The sequence below is a fragment of the Diospyros lotus genome, chromosome 7, assembly GCF_014633365.1.
Source record: "Diospyros lotus cultivar Yz01 chromosome 7, ASM1463336v1, whole genome shotgun sequence".
Classification (NCBI taxonomy): domain Eukaryota; kingdom Viridiplantae; phylum Streptophyta; class Magnoliopsida; order Ericales; family Ebenaceae; genus Diospyros; species Diospyros lotus.
In genome coordinates, this window is record NC_068344.1 from 34456098 (window position 1) to 34472807 (window position 16710).

Genomic DNA, 16710 nt, shown 5'->3' on the forward strand with positions numbered 1-16710 from the left:
TGATCTGGAATAAAATTCAACTGCTTGATACGTTGCTGAAGCTTTGAAATTGGAACAGCTTTAGTAAATATATCTACAGCATTATTTTCACCTGCAACTTTAATTAGATCAACAAGTTTATTTTCAATAATATCCCTAATGAAATGATACCTAATGTCTATGTGTTTTGTCCTCTCATGGTGAGCCTAGTTCTTTGACAAATGTATAGCACTTTGACTATCACACATCAAGGTGACTTTAACCTCTAAACCTAGAAGCTCTCATACTAGCCCCTTAAGCCATATAGCCTCTTTAATTGCATCAGTAATAGCTATATATTCTGCCCCAGTAGTGGATAAAGCTACCCCATGTTGGAGGCTAGACTTCCAACTAATAGAGGAATTCCACAACTTAAAAACATAACCAATTGTGGACCTACGTTTATCAAGATCAGCAGCATAATCTGCATCCGAGAAGCCTAAAATACTAGGATTTTCTCCTATCTTAGCTCCACCATAGGACAATACATTCTTGCTAGTGCCCCTTAGGTATCTAAGCATCCATTTTACAGCCATCCAATGGGATCTACCTAGGTTTGCCATGAAGCGGCTAACTACACTCATTGCATGAGCTAGATCGGGGCGGGTACACACCATTCCATACATCAGGCTGCCAACAGCATTTGAGTATGGAATTTTCTCCATTTCTCTTCTCTCCATCTCATCTTTAGGGGACTGATTTGAAGATAATTTGAAATGAGGTGCAAACGGCACACTTATTGGTTTTGAAACAACCATACCAAACCTAGATAGCAACTTTTCTACATAGGATTTTTGGGATAAGAAAATTTTCCTATGCTGTCTATCCCTAAAGATTTCCATCCCTAGAATCTTTCTAGCCTCACCTAGCTCCTTCATTTCAAATTTAGCCTTTAATTTTTGCTTAAGTTGCTGAATTTCTCTATGGGATTGACTTGCAATAAGCATGTCATCCACATATAACAGTAAGTATATTGAAATGCTAGGAGATATGTGCTTAAGATACACACAGCAGTCATAGGAACATCTTGAATATCCTTGACCTATCATAACAGTGTCAAATCGACGATACCATTGCCTAGGAGATTGTTTGAGCTCATAGAGAGACTTTTTTAGCAAACTAACTTTCTCCACTTTATCCTTAACTTCAAAACCTCTAGGTTGGTTTATATATATCTTTTCTTCCAGCTCTCCATGAAGGAAAGCTGTAGTAACATCCATCTGCTCCAATTTCAAGTCTAATTGGGCAGTAATGGCCAGCAAAACCCTTATTGATGTATGCCTTACAACTGGGGAGAAAACTTCATTGTAATCAACCCCTTTGACTTAAGTAAACCCTCTAGCAACTAGCCTAGCTTTGAATCTAGGCTTAGAATTTTCATCAGCTCCTTCTTTTATTTTGTAGGGCCATTTGCAGCTTACAATCTTTTTCCCTTTTGGTTTTTCTACCAATTCCCAGGTTTGGTTTTTCTTAAGGGAAGATATTTCTGATTTCATGGCTTCTATCCATTTTTGGGAATCCTTAGATGCTATAGCTTGGTCATAGGATTGAGGCTCTTCATCAGAAATTTTGGAGGCACTATGTAAGGCATAGGCTACTAAATCTGAGAAGCCAAACCTAAGAGGTGGCCTGCGGACTCTAGGCTACCTATCTCTAGCCACACTATACCTGTTTGGGTTTGGTTGATCACCAATGCTAGAATCAGCATCACTGTCGGCCTCTTCTTCCTCATATTGAGAGGTTTCAGCATCCTGATCTTTTTCTTGGACCTGATCATTTGGGCCCAGATCTGGTTCAGGCTCTATTTCAGTTATTTCAGACTCTATACCTTAAATATCTATCTTCATAGAGTCCTCCTTTCTATCTAGGTCCTTTTGGGTTTCATTTTTACTTAGACTCATAGTAGTTGACTCATCAAATGTCACATCCCTTGAGATTATTGTCCTAGGTCCTTCTTGTTCAAGGTTCCATAGTTTATATCCCTTCACACCAGTTGGGTAACCTATAAAGAGACATTTCTTAGCCCTAGGTTCAAGCTTGCCTTACTTCACATGAGCATAGGCTAAGCACCCAAATACTCTAAGGTGAGAAAGACTAGGCTTGTGGCCTGTCCATTTCTCATAAGGAGTTTGCAAATCTATGGCTTTAGATGGGGTTCGGTTGAGAACATGGACTGCAATGGATACTGCTTCTCCCCAAATTTTTTTTGGCAAATGAGCATGGAATAACATGCATCTTACCCTTTCTAAAATTGTCCGGTTCATTCTCTCAACCACCCCGTTTTGCTGGGAATTTTCAGGCGCTGTTAAGTACCTAATTATGCCATTTTCTTTGCACATTTCATTGAATTCCTTATTGCAGAATTTCAATGCATTATCTGTCCTAATGATTTTAATTTTCTTGCCCATTTGAGCTTCTACCATTGTCTTCCAATTTCTAAAGGTCCCATAAGTTTGATCTTTAGTTTTTAGCACATAAATCCACAACATTCTAGAATAATCATCTATGATAGAAAAGAAATATCTAGAACCTCCATGGGATGGGGTTTGGGCTGGTCCCCACAGGTCCGAGTGTATATAATCTAAGATAGACTTAGATGAGTGAATGGCAGTCTTATTAAACCTAAGTTTTGCTGCCTTCCCATAGATGCAAGACCCACATTTGGGCAAAACTGAGACTTGGTTATTTTCTAAGATCCCTTGTTTAGCTAACTCCTTGAGCCCCTACTCACTTATATGTGACATCCTTAGATGCCACAGTTTTGCCAAATCTTGGGATTTGCTACTTACTGCTGCAGCCTCACCACTTAAGGTGGAGGCTTGTAAGATATAAATTCCATTTTGCAGTTTAGCTTTCATGCAGACAAGTGACCCCTTTGCCACTGATATGGCCCCTGTCTCTCCTTTGAATTTTAGGCCATTTCTGTCTAATTCTCTAAGGGAAACCAAGTTTCTCTTGAGATCAGGCACATGCCTGACTGCAGAGAGAGTCATAACCGTGCCATCATTCATACTTAACCTCACATCACCCACTCCTATAACCCTGCACTTATGGTCATTGCCCAGCAAGACCTTACCCCCATTGATTTCTCTATAATTTTGCAGCCAATGCCTCCTAGGGGTCATGTGGGAAGAACAATTTGAATCCATCACCCAACTATTATTTCCAGCTATTTCTGTGACAGTCAAGGCCTCTAAATTGTCATATCCAAGGTCAACTAAGTTTGCTCTACCATCGGATGTCTTCTTTTTAGCCATGTCTTCCTTTCTTTTAGGGCAGTATCTCTTGATATGCCCTTCTTCCTGGCAATAGTAGCATTTAATAGGGCCCTTTCCATTTCTAGACTTTGATCTAGACTTTTCCCTTTTCCCTTTTGAGTCCTTTTTGGTACTCCTAGATCTTACGGTTAGGGCATCACTAGGGGTGGATTTTACTTCCATTTTTATTCTCAATTCCTTTGAGTTTAGGGCTTCTATTACATCTTTTAATGATAGTTTGTCCCTACCGTGTTGAAGAATATCTACAAAGTTTTCATAAGACTTAGGGAATGAATAAAGAAGAACTAGGGCTCTATCTTCATCCTCATAGTTTACTCCTATATTCTCTAAGTCAAGACATAACTTATTGAATTCATCAAGATGCTCTTGAAGCTTCTGATTTTCTTGCATCTTATATGTGAGGAATTTGGTCTTCAAATACAGCCTATTGGATAAAGTCTTCTTTAAATAAAGAGACTCCAATTTCATCCAGATTTCAATGGCTGTTTTTAATTTTGAAACTTCTCGGAGAACTTTGTCTCCAAGACTCAAGATAAGCATACTGAATGCTTTCTTGTTAATTTCCTTATCCTCTAAAGATATGGTTTTAGGATCCTTACCTTCAGAGCTTCCCTCGGTGGTTACCTCTTGTTCGATTGCTTTTTCCAATCCGAGACTGCACAGCAGGGCTTTCATTTTGATCCGCCAGAGACCAAAATCATTGCTGCTGTCGAACTTCTCCACATCATATCGGGTGGCCGATGAGGGTGACATAATCGCCTACCAGAGCTGATTCTGGTTTCTTGAGAATCTTGAAGATCTTGATAGAGTTGCTGGAGATGATCCCTGGAGCTCTGATACCAAATTGTAGTCCTTAAGACCACAACACTCTTACAACAAACTACCCCTCAAGACTCACTGATTATACCCCCAAACAATATACACACAATCACTCGATAGGAAAAACAAAAATAGGAATAGAACACAGCAATATAACACAACAAGAGAAACAAGATTTTATCCTGGTTCAGTCTCAAAAATGAGACCTACATCCAAACTGCCTTAGGCCCATGAAATCTCCATTATCTTGGCAACTTTACAGCAATTATATGAACTAGGAAACCCTCTCTTTTCCCTTAGTCTAAAACCCTAGACTACCAAGAGAAGAAATCCCAAGAGAAATACAAAATCTCTCAGCCTAGCTCACCCGCACAACCCTTACAAGATAATCCTGAGATCTCACACACAACCGAGCCCTCCCAGCCCCCATTTATAAAGCATAGAAGCGAGCAAGGCAGTTACAACTAACTACCTGTATCCTGACCGAATTTAACCATTTTTCTGGCAACTTTGAAACAAACTAACTAATACAAATTATAAAATAAAAAATATGCTAACAGACTTCCCAAAGGGAATACTAAGAACAGAAACTAATCTAAAAACAAATGACTTCACAAGTACCACTAAAGATGCTAAACGATAATTCGTTAACTAAAAAATAAGATCGTGGGATAAAGTAAATCCAAAAACTTCAAAAAAGGAAGAACTATTAATACGGGATAGATTTTGTTATTAATTTAATATTTTTAGATATTTTCAAATAATTTTAACAATTATGAATCATTAAAGAATGATTTTGTAAAATCTATTTTATTTTGATTGTCATAGAAATTTTTGTATAAAATTTAAATTTAATATAAAAAATATTTCTAACATGATTTTGCAAACTTATGAGCACATAATTTTTCATAAACATTATAAAAATGTTTTATTAAAACAATATGTGAAAATGTAATGTCAAGTAATTATTTTATGAATTTCGTAGCATTTTAGTACAAAATGATTAAAATGGTAAGAAATTCATTTTCATTTATAAGAAGTGGGAGGAGAGAGTGCAGCGGCTTGCGGTAGGTTTTTGGTGATTGGGGAAGAAGAAGATGACAATCGACGACGAAAATTCGGTATACGTAGGCGGCCTTCCGTACGAAGCCTCCGAAGACAGCCTTCGCCGAGTTTTCGATCTCTACGGTCACGTTATCGCCGTCAAGGTCTCTCTCTCTCTCTCTCTCTCTCTCTCTCTCTAGGGTTTTGCTTTGTCTAGGGTTCCTTCCTTTTACCAGTTCAGAGATCGCTTTCGATGATAACCACAACTTAATTTTCTTACTAGAGATTGTTTGTTCTATTCCACGTCTGGTGGCTGAGAAAATGTTGGAAGATGAAAGATAACATTACAATAGCAATATGTTCGTTGTCCTTAGATAAGGCTCAAATGGGATTCAGCTATTCCCCCCAACCTCTCTTCTTCCCCATTATTCTGTGTTTCTATATTCTGTATACACAGACGTAATGGCGTGTTATCGGGTAGTTAGAAGATGCTGATCGGAGGAACTTATTCTGTGGGGTGTGCTAATGAACTGTCGAGCTCTTTGAGGTGATTAATAATTAGCCAGTACATCCACATAGAGCAATGAGCCACACCATGTAACTCCGAGAGAGGATTATTAAAGCTAAGGCTACAGAGAGAAACTAAATTCTTTGAAAGCCAATTTGGTTTTATGCTTAGTAGGTCAACAGTGGAAGCTATTTACTTGCTGAGACACTTAATGGAACGGTACAGAAATAAACAAAAAGATTTACATATGGTATTTATAGATTGGAGAAAGCCTATGATAGAGTCCCTAGGGAAGTCTTGTGGATGGTGTTGGAGGAGGAGGAGTTCGAATTGTTTATATATAGTTAGGACATGTATCGTGTCTGTTAGGAATCATGGAGGAGGTAAGGAGTCCTTCTCGGTTGCAATTTGATTACACCTCACCTACATTGATTTTGTTTCTCTTTGCTCTTTTTGGGATGAACTCACAAAGCACACCAAGAATATTTTCTTGATGAATGAGACAATAAAATGCTTGAATGATAAACTTGAATTATGGAGATGCACTTTAGAAGCCAGAGGTTTTAAATTAAGCAGGTTAAAAACTGAATATATAGAATATGAGTTCAATAAAAATAGAAGTGAGGATAATGTTATTGTGAACCTTGGAGAATGGGGATCAAGTTATTCTAAAAGGGGATAAGTTCTGATATCTTGGATCAATTGTTCAAAAAGAAGTGGGGATTGTGGAGGATGGTACTCAATAGGGTTAAGGTAGGATGGAAGTGGAGAAACGCCACTAGCATTTTTTGTGATCTCAAAATTCCCTTAATGCTAAAAGGGAAGTTTTATTTGATGGCTATAAGACCATTTTTGTTGTATGTCTCAAAATGTTGGATCGTCAAATGCTAACATGAGCAAAATATGACTGCAATTAAATTAGAATGTTATGATGGATGGTGTGGCCACACAAACAAGACAAAAAAAAAAAAAGAACGAGTTCATATGTAATAAGGTTAAAGTAATGCCTATTGAAGATAAGATGTTGGAGTCATGATTGTAGTTACTAGGTTTGCTCTTCCCCCATTGTAACCAAGATCCAAATCATGGTTCTTTTTTTGTCCTTGGATCACATTCCTCGTGATCCAAATCCCTAAGATGGGGGATCACAAAGAGTGCATATTTAGTTCATACAATTTAAAACTACAGAAAAAACTTGAATTTAAAATAATTTCCAAAGAAAATTAGAGAAAAAAAAGCTTGCTTACCTCATTTTCTTCAATTTCTTGTATATTCAAACCTGATTCATCATTCAAACCTGATTTTGTTTGCATAGGATTCATCATTGTATAAGTTGTACAAGAACATAGAAAAGAACTCAAAACAAAGTAATCAAACCAACTTTTATGATGGCAAAGAATCAATCCAACTAATTTCAACTCAGTACAACTATAAAATGTACCGGAACCCAAAATACCAAACCAATTAAGCATGTCCCCTCCATACCGCAAAATTAGCATGTTAACATGCCCCCATCCATCACATTCTTGGTAACTACGATCACCATTAAGATGGTATGGATATGTAAGAAGAAGACCAATAGAAGTTCCTATGATGTGAGTTGATGAAGTGGAGGAAATTTGTGGCAAAAAAGGGTGATGGATAAAAAAAAAAAAACTTGGTAAGGAACTCTTAGACATGGCGCATGATATTATGGCCTTACAAATGATTTGGCTATGGATAAATATGCATGGAGGTCTAGAATTCATGTAGTTGACCCCACCTAGTGGGATTATGGCCCGGGGTGGTTGTTGTTGCCGAGGGATGTAAATGGGCCCGCAATTAATCCCATTTACATTCTTGTTTTAATAAATGTTCGAATAAGCCTTATGCTTATATCTCCCGATTATAAATTTTCATACTTTTTTTCATTGAGGAGATTTTAGATGGCATTGATTGGGGGATCCATTTACATCTCTAGTTCTAGTTGTAACCTTCATACAACACATATACACACACAATTGTTTGTTATGGTAATTAATAATTATATTACTTCGTAAAGTAGAAATATTATTGGTTTATTTGATTTCGGTTCTCATTAGGAATGGGCATTGGGTTTTTTCTCTTGTTGCTAACAAGAAATTGGCCTCATTAACACTATGTCACCTTTTTCTTCTGTTGGAAGTTGTTTACAGTCTTTTTAACTTGTTGAGTTTCTTTTATTCTGTCATTGGTATGTTGAAAGTAGTAATCATTGATACGTTGATGTTTAGCCAAAGAATTCTTTTATGTTTGAACTAATTTGATATGCAGATTATCAATGACCGTGGGGTGGGTGGAAAATGCTATGGCTTTGTTACATTCACGAATCCTCGATCAGCAATTGATGCCATCAACGACATGGATGGCAGGGTATGCCCCTTGTTATGTTTGAGTTTGGATAATTTTGTGCTTAATGAGCACAAGTAAGACACATTTGTTTTGCTTTTGGTTTTTATTATGCATCTTTGCATGTATTCTTTTAGACTATTGACACAATGAAGCTTTTGATTAGACAATTGGTGGGCGAGTTGTGAGAGTAAATGAAGTTAAAAGCAGAGGTGGAAGAGCAAATTTTATCCGTGAAGGTTTTCGACGTAATTCTGAGAGAGGGGGCTGGGATAGGGGCAGAGATCACGATAGGGATTATGATCGTGATAAGGGCCGGCACTGGGATAGAAGCAAAGATAGGTCTGATGACCATGATCAAGACAGAGAAAGAGGATATGACCGTGGACATGACCGAACAAGGGATCATTCCATGGATGGAGATAGAGATTGGGATCAAGACAAAGATTTTGAAGATAATCAGCTAAAGCATGGTAGGAAGCGCGACAGAAATTGGGAAGGAGATGATGATTTGGATGGGAGCCAAGATAAGGAGATGCAGAGAACCGATAATCATCACAAAAGCGGAGACAAGGACAAGGATCAAACCTCAAAGAAATTAAATGGGTAAGTCATTTTCTATAGTGTGGCCTTTTCTTGTTTGTATTGGCTAGGGTGACAAGTCTGATATGAATGAATGGAGGGCTTATACTGTAGTTCTAATTGTATTGAAATATGTTGAGTGACAAATCTATGATAACACCCTATGAATGTCATACTAGTGTTTGAATATACCTTATATACATATCATATGACATGTCAAAAGGATACATTATCTCTAGGTGGACAGTCTCTGCCATCAGATGCAACTTTGTATGAAAACAATGTCTATAGAACATGAGGGGTTCATGTACAAAATAATGATGTATATGCAATAGTAAATTTCATGCCTTGAGAAAACTGACCAAAGGATCACAATTGAAGCTCTCTTCCATGACTGAACCCAGAACACCACAAAACAACATCCTAGCATATGTGTGTGTGCATGTTTATATATACACCCATGGGGTTATGGAGTGTGTAGAGAGAGAGAGAGAGAGAGGGCAAAAAGGAGAGGCTTATACCCAAATTTTCTTTTTATATGCAGGGGCCACCCTAATGGGCTTATTGGCCCCTTTTTGTTGCACAAGACCACTCATCTGGTGGGCCTTATCACGGGGGTGGGATGGCCCCATGCCTCAAAATTTTTGGGCTCTAGCCCGTTTTCTTTTATTTTCAAAATGACCCAATTTACAGGGCCTAACAGTACTCTTCCAAAGCAAGCATTGTGATGTTATAAGATAGAACTTCATGCTATTACTCTTTCAATACTGTGATTATATTCTATAGGGGATTGGGTTTAACCTGCTGCAGGCCCCATGCACAAAAAAAAGGGAGAGGAGTTGGGGAAGAAAGAAATGAAAGGAGAAAAGAAAAAGGAAAAGATACGCACTTTTTTTTTTTTTCTTGGTAAAAGAGATAGAGACACTATTTTAAGACTCTAAATGACACACACCATTGTCTAGAATGGCAGTTTAACCATTTTCTGTGAGGCTTACATTTCATGAGGTTTTAATTTTTTAGCATGTTATTTGTACTGTTGATAGACCTGGAGAATTAGTTCATTGCACATTTAATAATTAACTGTAAAATGATGACTCCTATAATTATCTTAGGGTAAATTACACCCAGTTGGAAAAAAAACACAAACCCCCTCTGTAATGATTTTACAAAGACCTCCCTGCTGTTAAAAAAATTAGACAAGACTATTTTACCCCTAATTTTTTAGACTGTTTGTTTCTCTCTCCTTTTTCCTCTTACGTCTCTTTCTCTCTCTTGCTAGCCTGCTGGATGTGCATGGGCGAACCCTCCACTGGGTTTGCCTGATGATGAAATCTCAAATACCCTCAAACTTTTACTATGATGCAACACATTTCTTTTTCTACTGCTGCATTTTCTTTCTTATTTTATGGTCTAGAATTGGGATTTGTAGATAGAATTATTGATCTATGTTCTGAAACTCAGACTTGAGGATGGAAAACAAAACTTGGAAGGTCAGAATTATACTCGATGATGAAATGTAAACAGAAAAATAGAGATATATTAGAAAATTCATGTTTGTGTTCAATTTTTATCAAAGAAAAAAGCATATTAATGTCTTGGACTTTTCACTTTGTTTTGCCCCTGAGAGTCCAATATTCAAACCTAATAATTTTCATTGAGAATTTGCTGGAATATACAATTAAATTCTTTTTTTTCTCAGTTTGTTTTTGTAAACGTACCCCAACAATCTTTGGGAGTGCTGGAATCACTGGGGTTGAAGCTGCTTCTGCATCGAAACTCACCATTTTGTTTTTGCTCGGTGAAAGAAACACACCCTTTCCATTGAACCATTAAGAGTCATTTTTCAAACATCTATTGGTCATTCTCATCATAAAAAAGTCATTCTCATCATAAAAAAAAAAAATGGCTTGTATGTTTCCCACCAAAGCACAACCCACTGTTTCAGACAAACCAAAACCTATTTTAACACGCGATCTTCAATCCGTTTTCCGGTTTCAACAGAAAAGTTTATGTGAAGTTACTGGTTATGTTCACCAAACTTGCAGACACCCAAGCAATGTGTTGTACAAGGTTTGTGGTTGGGTTGGCAATAGAGTTGAAAACATGTTTGGAGATACAGAAATGGCCAAAATTGGCATAGGCCTCAACAAGTTTGGGTTCAGATGGTGGGGGTTCAAGCTGAACTCCATTGCAATGGTGACTGCTGGAGAGACATGGAGGGTCACCGGAGAAAACAGGGTTTATGCAGGGAGAGAAAAGGGGGAGATAAATGTGAGGGTAGTTTGGGCATTTTCTAAAATTTGAAAATCATTACTGGATTGGAGGGGAAAAAGTGAAAGGAATTTATAGAAGTCACAGGAGGTCTTTGTCATTTATGATAACTTGGGGGGTTTTCTGTTTTTTCATCAAACCTCAAGGGTGCCAAGTGTAGTTTACTCATAATTTAATTGAAGCCTTGTGAAACAAATGGCCAAGGAGTTCTTTAGTTTAGAGTATTGTGGATAAAATCTCATGCTATAATTCTAATTGATAAAATTATCCTATCCATTTGGATAGTTAGGACTGTTGTTGTATTTGGGTTTAGTGGATTGTTGATGTATGTCGCATTAACTTTGATGTTTAGTATTGTCATTGGATTTCAGCAACAAGAAAACAAGGCCTAAGTGTTGAACCAATTACTTCAATTGACTGCTTAGGTTCTACTTAACTGTGATTTTTCTTTCCTCTACAGTTTGGATTTTAGTGAACGAAATAGTAGAGAACTTTCATCAGAATCAAGTGACGATGGTCATGATGAGGTAAGTTTTACATTGTTTGCAAGTACTTGTTCAATGTTGATCAGTGCTTTGATTCAAATATTTTTTCATGACTTCTGTCAGGTGCAAAAACAACTGGGACTTTCAAATCAACAACTTGAAGAACTTCGAGAACAGGTTAGAATTCCTTGCAGGTTCTGTATCATTTTTGGAATTTGCCCTAATGTTTGAGGTATTGATTGCTAGGAAGGGGGCTTGTGTTAGTTTTTTATGATTGGATATCTGGAAACTGCTTGTAAAATTAGTGAACGTTAGAAATTGACTAGGTAGAAAGTGCTTGGTAGTTCCAATTCTTTTGAGTCCCCCAATTAGAGGAGAGCAGCTGAGATGGATATGGATGCAAATCACACAACAATAGCACCTTGAATTTATAATTTCTAGATAAATTTGAACATGAGACAGTCAGAATGTGTCAAATAATAAATTATAGATCTTATATACATAAAAAAAGAACTCTATTTTGACAAAATGGAAAATGAGCGCGACTAAAAAGTTTTAATATAGTTAGTAAGACATTATTGTTGAAAACTTTAGAAATTCAAAATTCTTAACTTGAGAAAGGTTTAAGGGAGGGAGGACTAGTAAATTCATACTATATTGTTTTTCTTATAACTGTTTTCAACTATCTTTTAAAAACTTGCAATTTGGCTCTGATTTGTTTAAATAATAAATATGCAAGATCCCACGATGGACATGGATGTTGCTATAAATAATGAATAAGCAAGATCTTGTGATGAACATTAATTTGGTCTTGTTTCCATAGGATGCCCAATAGTAAAACAAAATAGTTCACATCTGTAAGAATATCCAACATGCATTTAGATATGTTCCAGGATTTCTGGTGTCTGACATGAGTTTTAAACATAGTACACCACTTCTATACAAGTACTTGTCTTGTTGGAAGTGTAGTGATGGTACTCATCAAAATTAAATCAACTTGTCAAAGTTTTTCCATGAAGTATTCTTTATGAGAGACATCCAGGTGTTACTTATTAATTCTTGATACCAAATAAAATCTCATGTTTTTGCTACCTATAACAATTATTTTTGATGGATAATTGTGATATGTATCCAATATGAATATTCAACCTTCTTCAGATGAGAAAAGTTACTGTAACTGTAAGTAGGAACTTAAACTCCTTATTTTGGTTCTTGTATATCTAGCTTATGTTCAGAATGGAATTCTGCTCCCTTGATTTCATGAAAATATTGTGTATCTTTCAATTCCTAGTTGAGAGTACTTTGGTACTTATTGCTTCAGAGCCATCTCTTCATAATTCTTTCGGTAATAGAGAACAGAACAATCATTTGTGTTATTATATTGCAAGATATCTAAAATGGAAGAGATGGCAGAAGAGAAGCAACAACTTGTTACAAAATTACAGGAGAAATCCCAGGTTCTCTCTCTTCTGCTACATTTTTATCTTTTATCATGTGGAATTCTGTTTATGTCCTTGTCACTGCCTTGAGTTGTTTTGCATAAAAAAAAAAAAAAGGGAAAAGAAAAGAAAGTCCTGTTTGTTATTTGCTGAGCTTTATCATCGCAAACTTTTCTTAGAATGGTTCTGATTGCAGAAATTGGAGGATGCATTGACTGCTGCAAAGAAGATTTCCTCCCACCATCGGATGCAGTTGACTAAGGTAATTTCCTTGTAATCATTTGCTAGAAATAATCAAAGCTGTGAGATATTACTGAAATATGATTAGATTTATTATTTGAACCATCCATGTGCAGCTTCACAAAAGTTTTCTGCATGTGAAAGACTACAATGAAAGGCTTAAAAACTCAGAACAGGAACTCCGGGTTAGTTTGGTTTCGCCACCCTATTCTATCCTGATAATGTTGGAACGTGGCAAGTCTTTTAACTTTTGTTCAATCCTTTACTTGAATTTACTAAGCGACACTTACATTGTAAATCTGCTTAATGTTGAGCAACCTATTCAATTTTTTCCTGCATATGATCCTGTGAAGGGTCTGTAATCTTGGAATAAAAAGGCCATGTGGGTTTGGAACAGGGGAGGAACTGCATGTATGTGAGGGCGTGCAATTGCGTCCCCCCCCCCCCCCCCAACTTCTAAAATTACCCTTGACCCTTGTACATATAAATTATTTTGCCCTCCAATACTTGTCCCCCTTGAAATAAAAAAAAGATGGGGGTAATTAACCCCCATCTTTAGACTTGAGACTTTTGTCTCCGACCCAAGGTCTTGACTCCACCACCGATTTGGAATAATCGTGAAGTTGTACTTATGGTTGTGTTGTCAAATACACGGGCCTATATTAATTGGTGTCAACATAATGACTAATTCTCACCGTTCATTTTTTTGTTTCCTCATCTTAGATTTGGTGTCTTGCTTCCAGACTAGTCGAAGCTTCTAATATGGTTTTGTTTTTGTTTTTTTTTTCAATTTGACTCTGGGTGCATGGATCCATTACATGTAGTGAACACTAGATTTTTTCAATATAAATGGTGGGAGGCCTTGCCTCGGTACTTACAATTGACTTGTCCAATTGCAGTTACTTGTTGATTCAACAACAATAGAGGTGGATTCTTGACTGAGATTTGGGCTTTAGGGATGGGGGATGAGTCGCCGGAATGGCATGCTCCACCGGGCTCCGGCGACTGGTAATATCATCCGTTTTGCATTTCATGGGCGCCATTGTGCAGTCCTTGTATTCACTCTATATGCTGCCTGTATTGGTATTGTTACTTTTTTTTTTTTTTTGGTGCCTTTTTTCGTGAATTGCAGCCTTGTTTGGATAGGTCTTCCAGAGATGCTTTTGTTACCATATAATGCTTACATATTGTGTAAATTATTTTTTTTTCCTCCCTGAATTGTGTTTGGTCGTCTAGGTTCTGCTTAAAATTTTCAATCCCCTTTATATGATCTTAAAATTTATTATTATGATATTTTGCTTCTGGGACACATTGGCGATGGGTTTTTCCTGAAAACCTCTTGAATGATAGTCGTCATGCTATTAAATTAATGGTAAATTATTATTTCTCTCGACATTAGGTGAAATTTGGGACCATATTTTAGAAACATATCTATTACTCCTTATGTTTTAATTTTATCAATATTCGGTAGTAAATTGCTAATACGATAAAGGGGTCATAAAGTAATTTACCAATAATTTCACAAATGTTCTTTTTAACAGAAAAAAAAAAAGTTATAATCAAGTAAACAAAAATTAAATTAATAAGATTTAAATTTTACGTAATTTATTTTTAAAAAAATAATATATTTAAAATTTTATAAGAATTGATTTTTTTTTATTTAACATTGTGTAAATAAATTAAAAAGTAAATTATAATCATAAAAAAATATTTATAATTATTTATTTTTGAACACGTGAGATACTCCTCTAACGTATGTATATATAAATTTGAAAACATAACTTTAAGAAAAAAATATCTTTAGATAAACTTTATACATAAATATTTAATCTTATGAAGAAAAATGAAATAAATATTTTTTTTCTTATGGAAAAAAGATAGATGAAATAAAAAAAAAAAGAAAATTGATGAGAAATAGTTAAATATATGATGTTAGTTATGAGAAATTTAGGTAAGTTTATATCTATTCTAATTGAGATAATACATAATTAATTTATTTTAATAAAAAGATGTAACATATTAGACTAAAGGATGATGCAATACATTTAAACATTTTATAGATATATAATTATTATACAATGCATATAATATTGTATGAATTATATATATTTTGTTAATATAATTTGTTTTTAACTTTTATTAAAGAATACTGATGAAATTGAAACATAGAGGGCAGTAGGCATATTTTCAAAACACATAAATAAGAATTGACAATATAGTCTCTTCTTTTTTTTTTTAATTTTTGTTAAAATATATTGACGAAATTGAAATGTAAGGAAGTGATGGGAATATTTCTAAAACACAGAAATATAATCACAAATTTCACCAAAATCCCCAGAAAAGAGTAATGTACGTACCCTTAAATTAAAAGCCCTTTGTTTTTGAATGCAAGATCTGGTCATAAGAATGGCATGAGAAAAAGATAAGAGTTGAGTTGGTTGGTTTGGTTGTCAAAAGCAAGCAGCACTGTCTGTTGGGATTAAACTAAGGATATAAAAAGGGAAAGACAAACAAGGCTAATTACTTTCGGTGACATTCATTGCTTCCTTTTATCAATATTTTTTTTTTTTTTGTCTTTTTGGGTGCATATATATATATATAGAATAGAGATGGTCTTGCGCCTTTTGTAAGAGACATAATCATATATATATATATATATAAAGATGATTGAAGAGGTATTATTTATAACTTATGTCTTCAGTTCTTACAAGTGAATCACGTTCTGGGCGTCTCTTAAAATGTCTAAACTCAAAAGGGGGGTTGCAGATGGAGTTTATTGGGGTAATTTTTTTTTTTTGTTAAAATAGGTAAGAGAAATAGAGTATTAAAATAAAGTTAAAATATTTTTTGGACTAAAATATAAAATAGTCAAGATAAGACTGAAAAGTATTTTAAAATTTATTGACAATTATATTTTTTCTTTTCATATGTTTGTTAAATGCATATGATATATATAGGTATCGAAGTAAGAGTTTTTTTTTTTTTTTTTTTATCAAAATATCTCTATTACTAAATTCATTCAAAATTATATGTTAATATCAACAACAAATCTATGATTAAAATATTATTTTATGATTAATGTGAATTGTCAAAAAAATAAAATTAAAAATTAAAAGTAGTGTTTTTATTTTCTAAATCTATGCCCAAAAACTAGATTCTAAAAAGACTCAAAAAATAGAAATAATTATTGGTGGAATTACAATAATTCCACTTAGATAATTAAAAATTACCAAAACATATTTTTATATAGATAATAAAATATAAAATTAAATAAAATAATTTAAAAAATCGGTGAAAGTAATTTGTAGTAGATAATAATATATATTAAATGACTTTAATATATATTATTATCTAAAATATCAGATTATCCTACAAGGGGCATATAGATAATTTAGGCTTATCTCTAAAATATCAGATAAAAATTTATTTATAAAAAGTCAGATAAGAGTCACGTGAGAATTTTTTCGAAGAAGATCATATAAATTTAACAAATATATTAAAAATGATAAGTATTCGAAATACTTCTCATATTTAATATTTTTCACCTCATATATTGGTTAACAAAAATTATCTAAAAATAAAATTACCATTTCACCTTTTCATATCATTGTTATTCTTGCAATTTTAATATATTATTATAATAATTTTTTTTCCACTCC

General features: G+C 34.8%; 1 protein-coding gene across 1 annotated transcript; it reads left to right on the forward strand.

The window, feature by feature from the left end:
* Positions 1 to 5155: 5155 nt before the first annotated feature.
* Positions 5156 to 14264, forward strand: LOC127806398 (glycine-rich RNA-binding protein RZ1A). The gene is made up of 9 exons (XM_052343657.1): positions 5156 to 5323; positions 7960 to 8058; positions 8201 to 8640; positions 11348 to 11414; positions 11496 to 11549; positions 12761 to 12829; positions 13008 to 13073; positions 13168 to 13236; positions 13951 to 14264. Exons 1-9 carry the CDS (start codon positions 5213 to 5215, stop codon positions 13987 to 13989), a joined length of 1014 nt encoding a protein of 337 aa, XP_052199617.1. The 5' UTR covers positions 5156 to 5212; the 3' UTR covers positions 13990 to 14264.
* The last annotated feature ends 2446 nt before the right edge of the window (positions 14265 to 16710 follow it).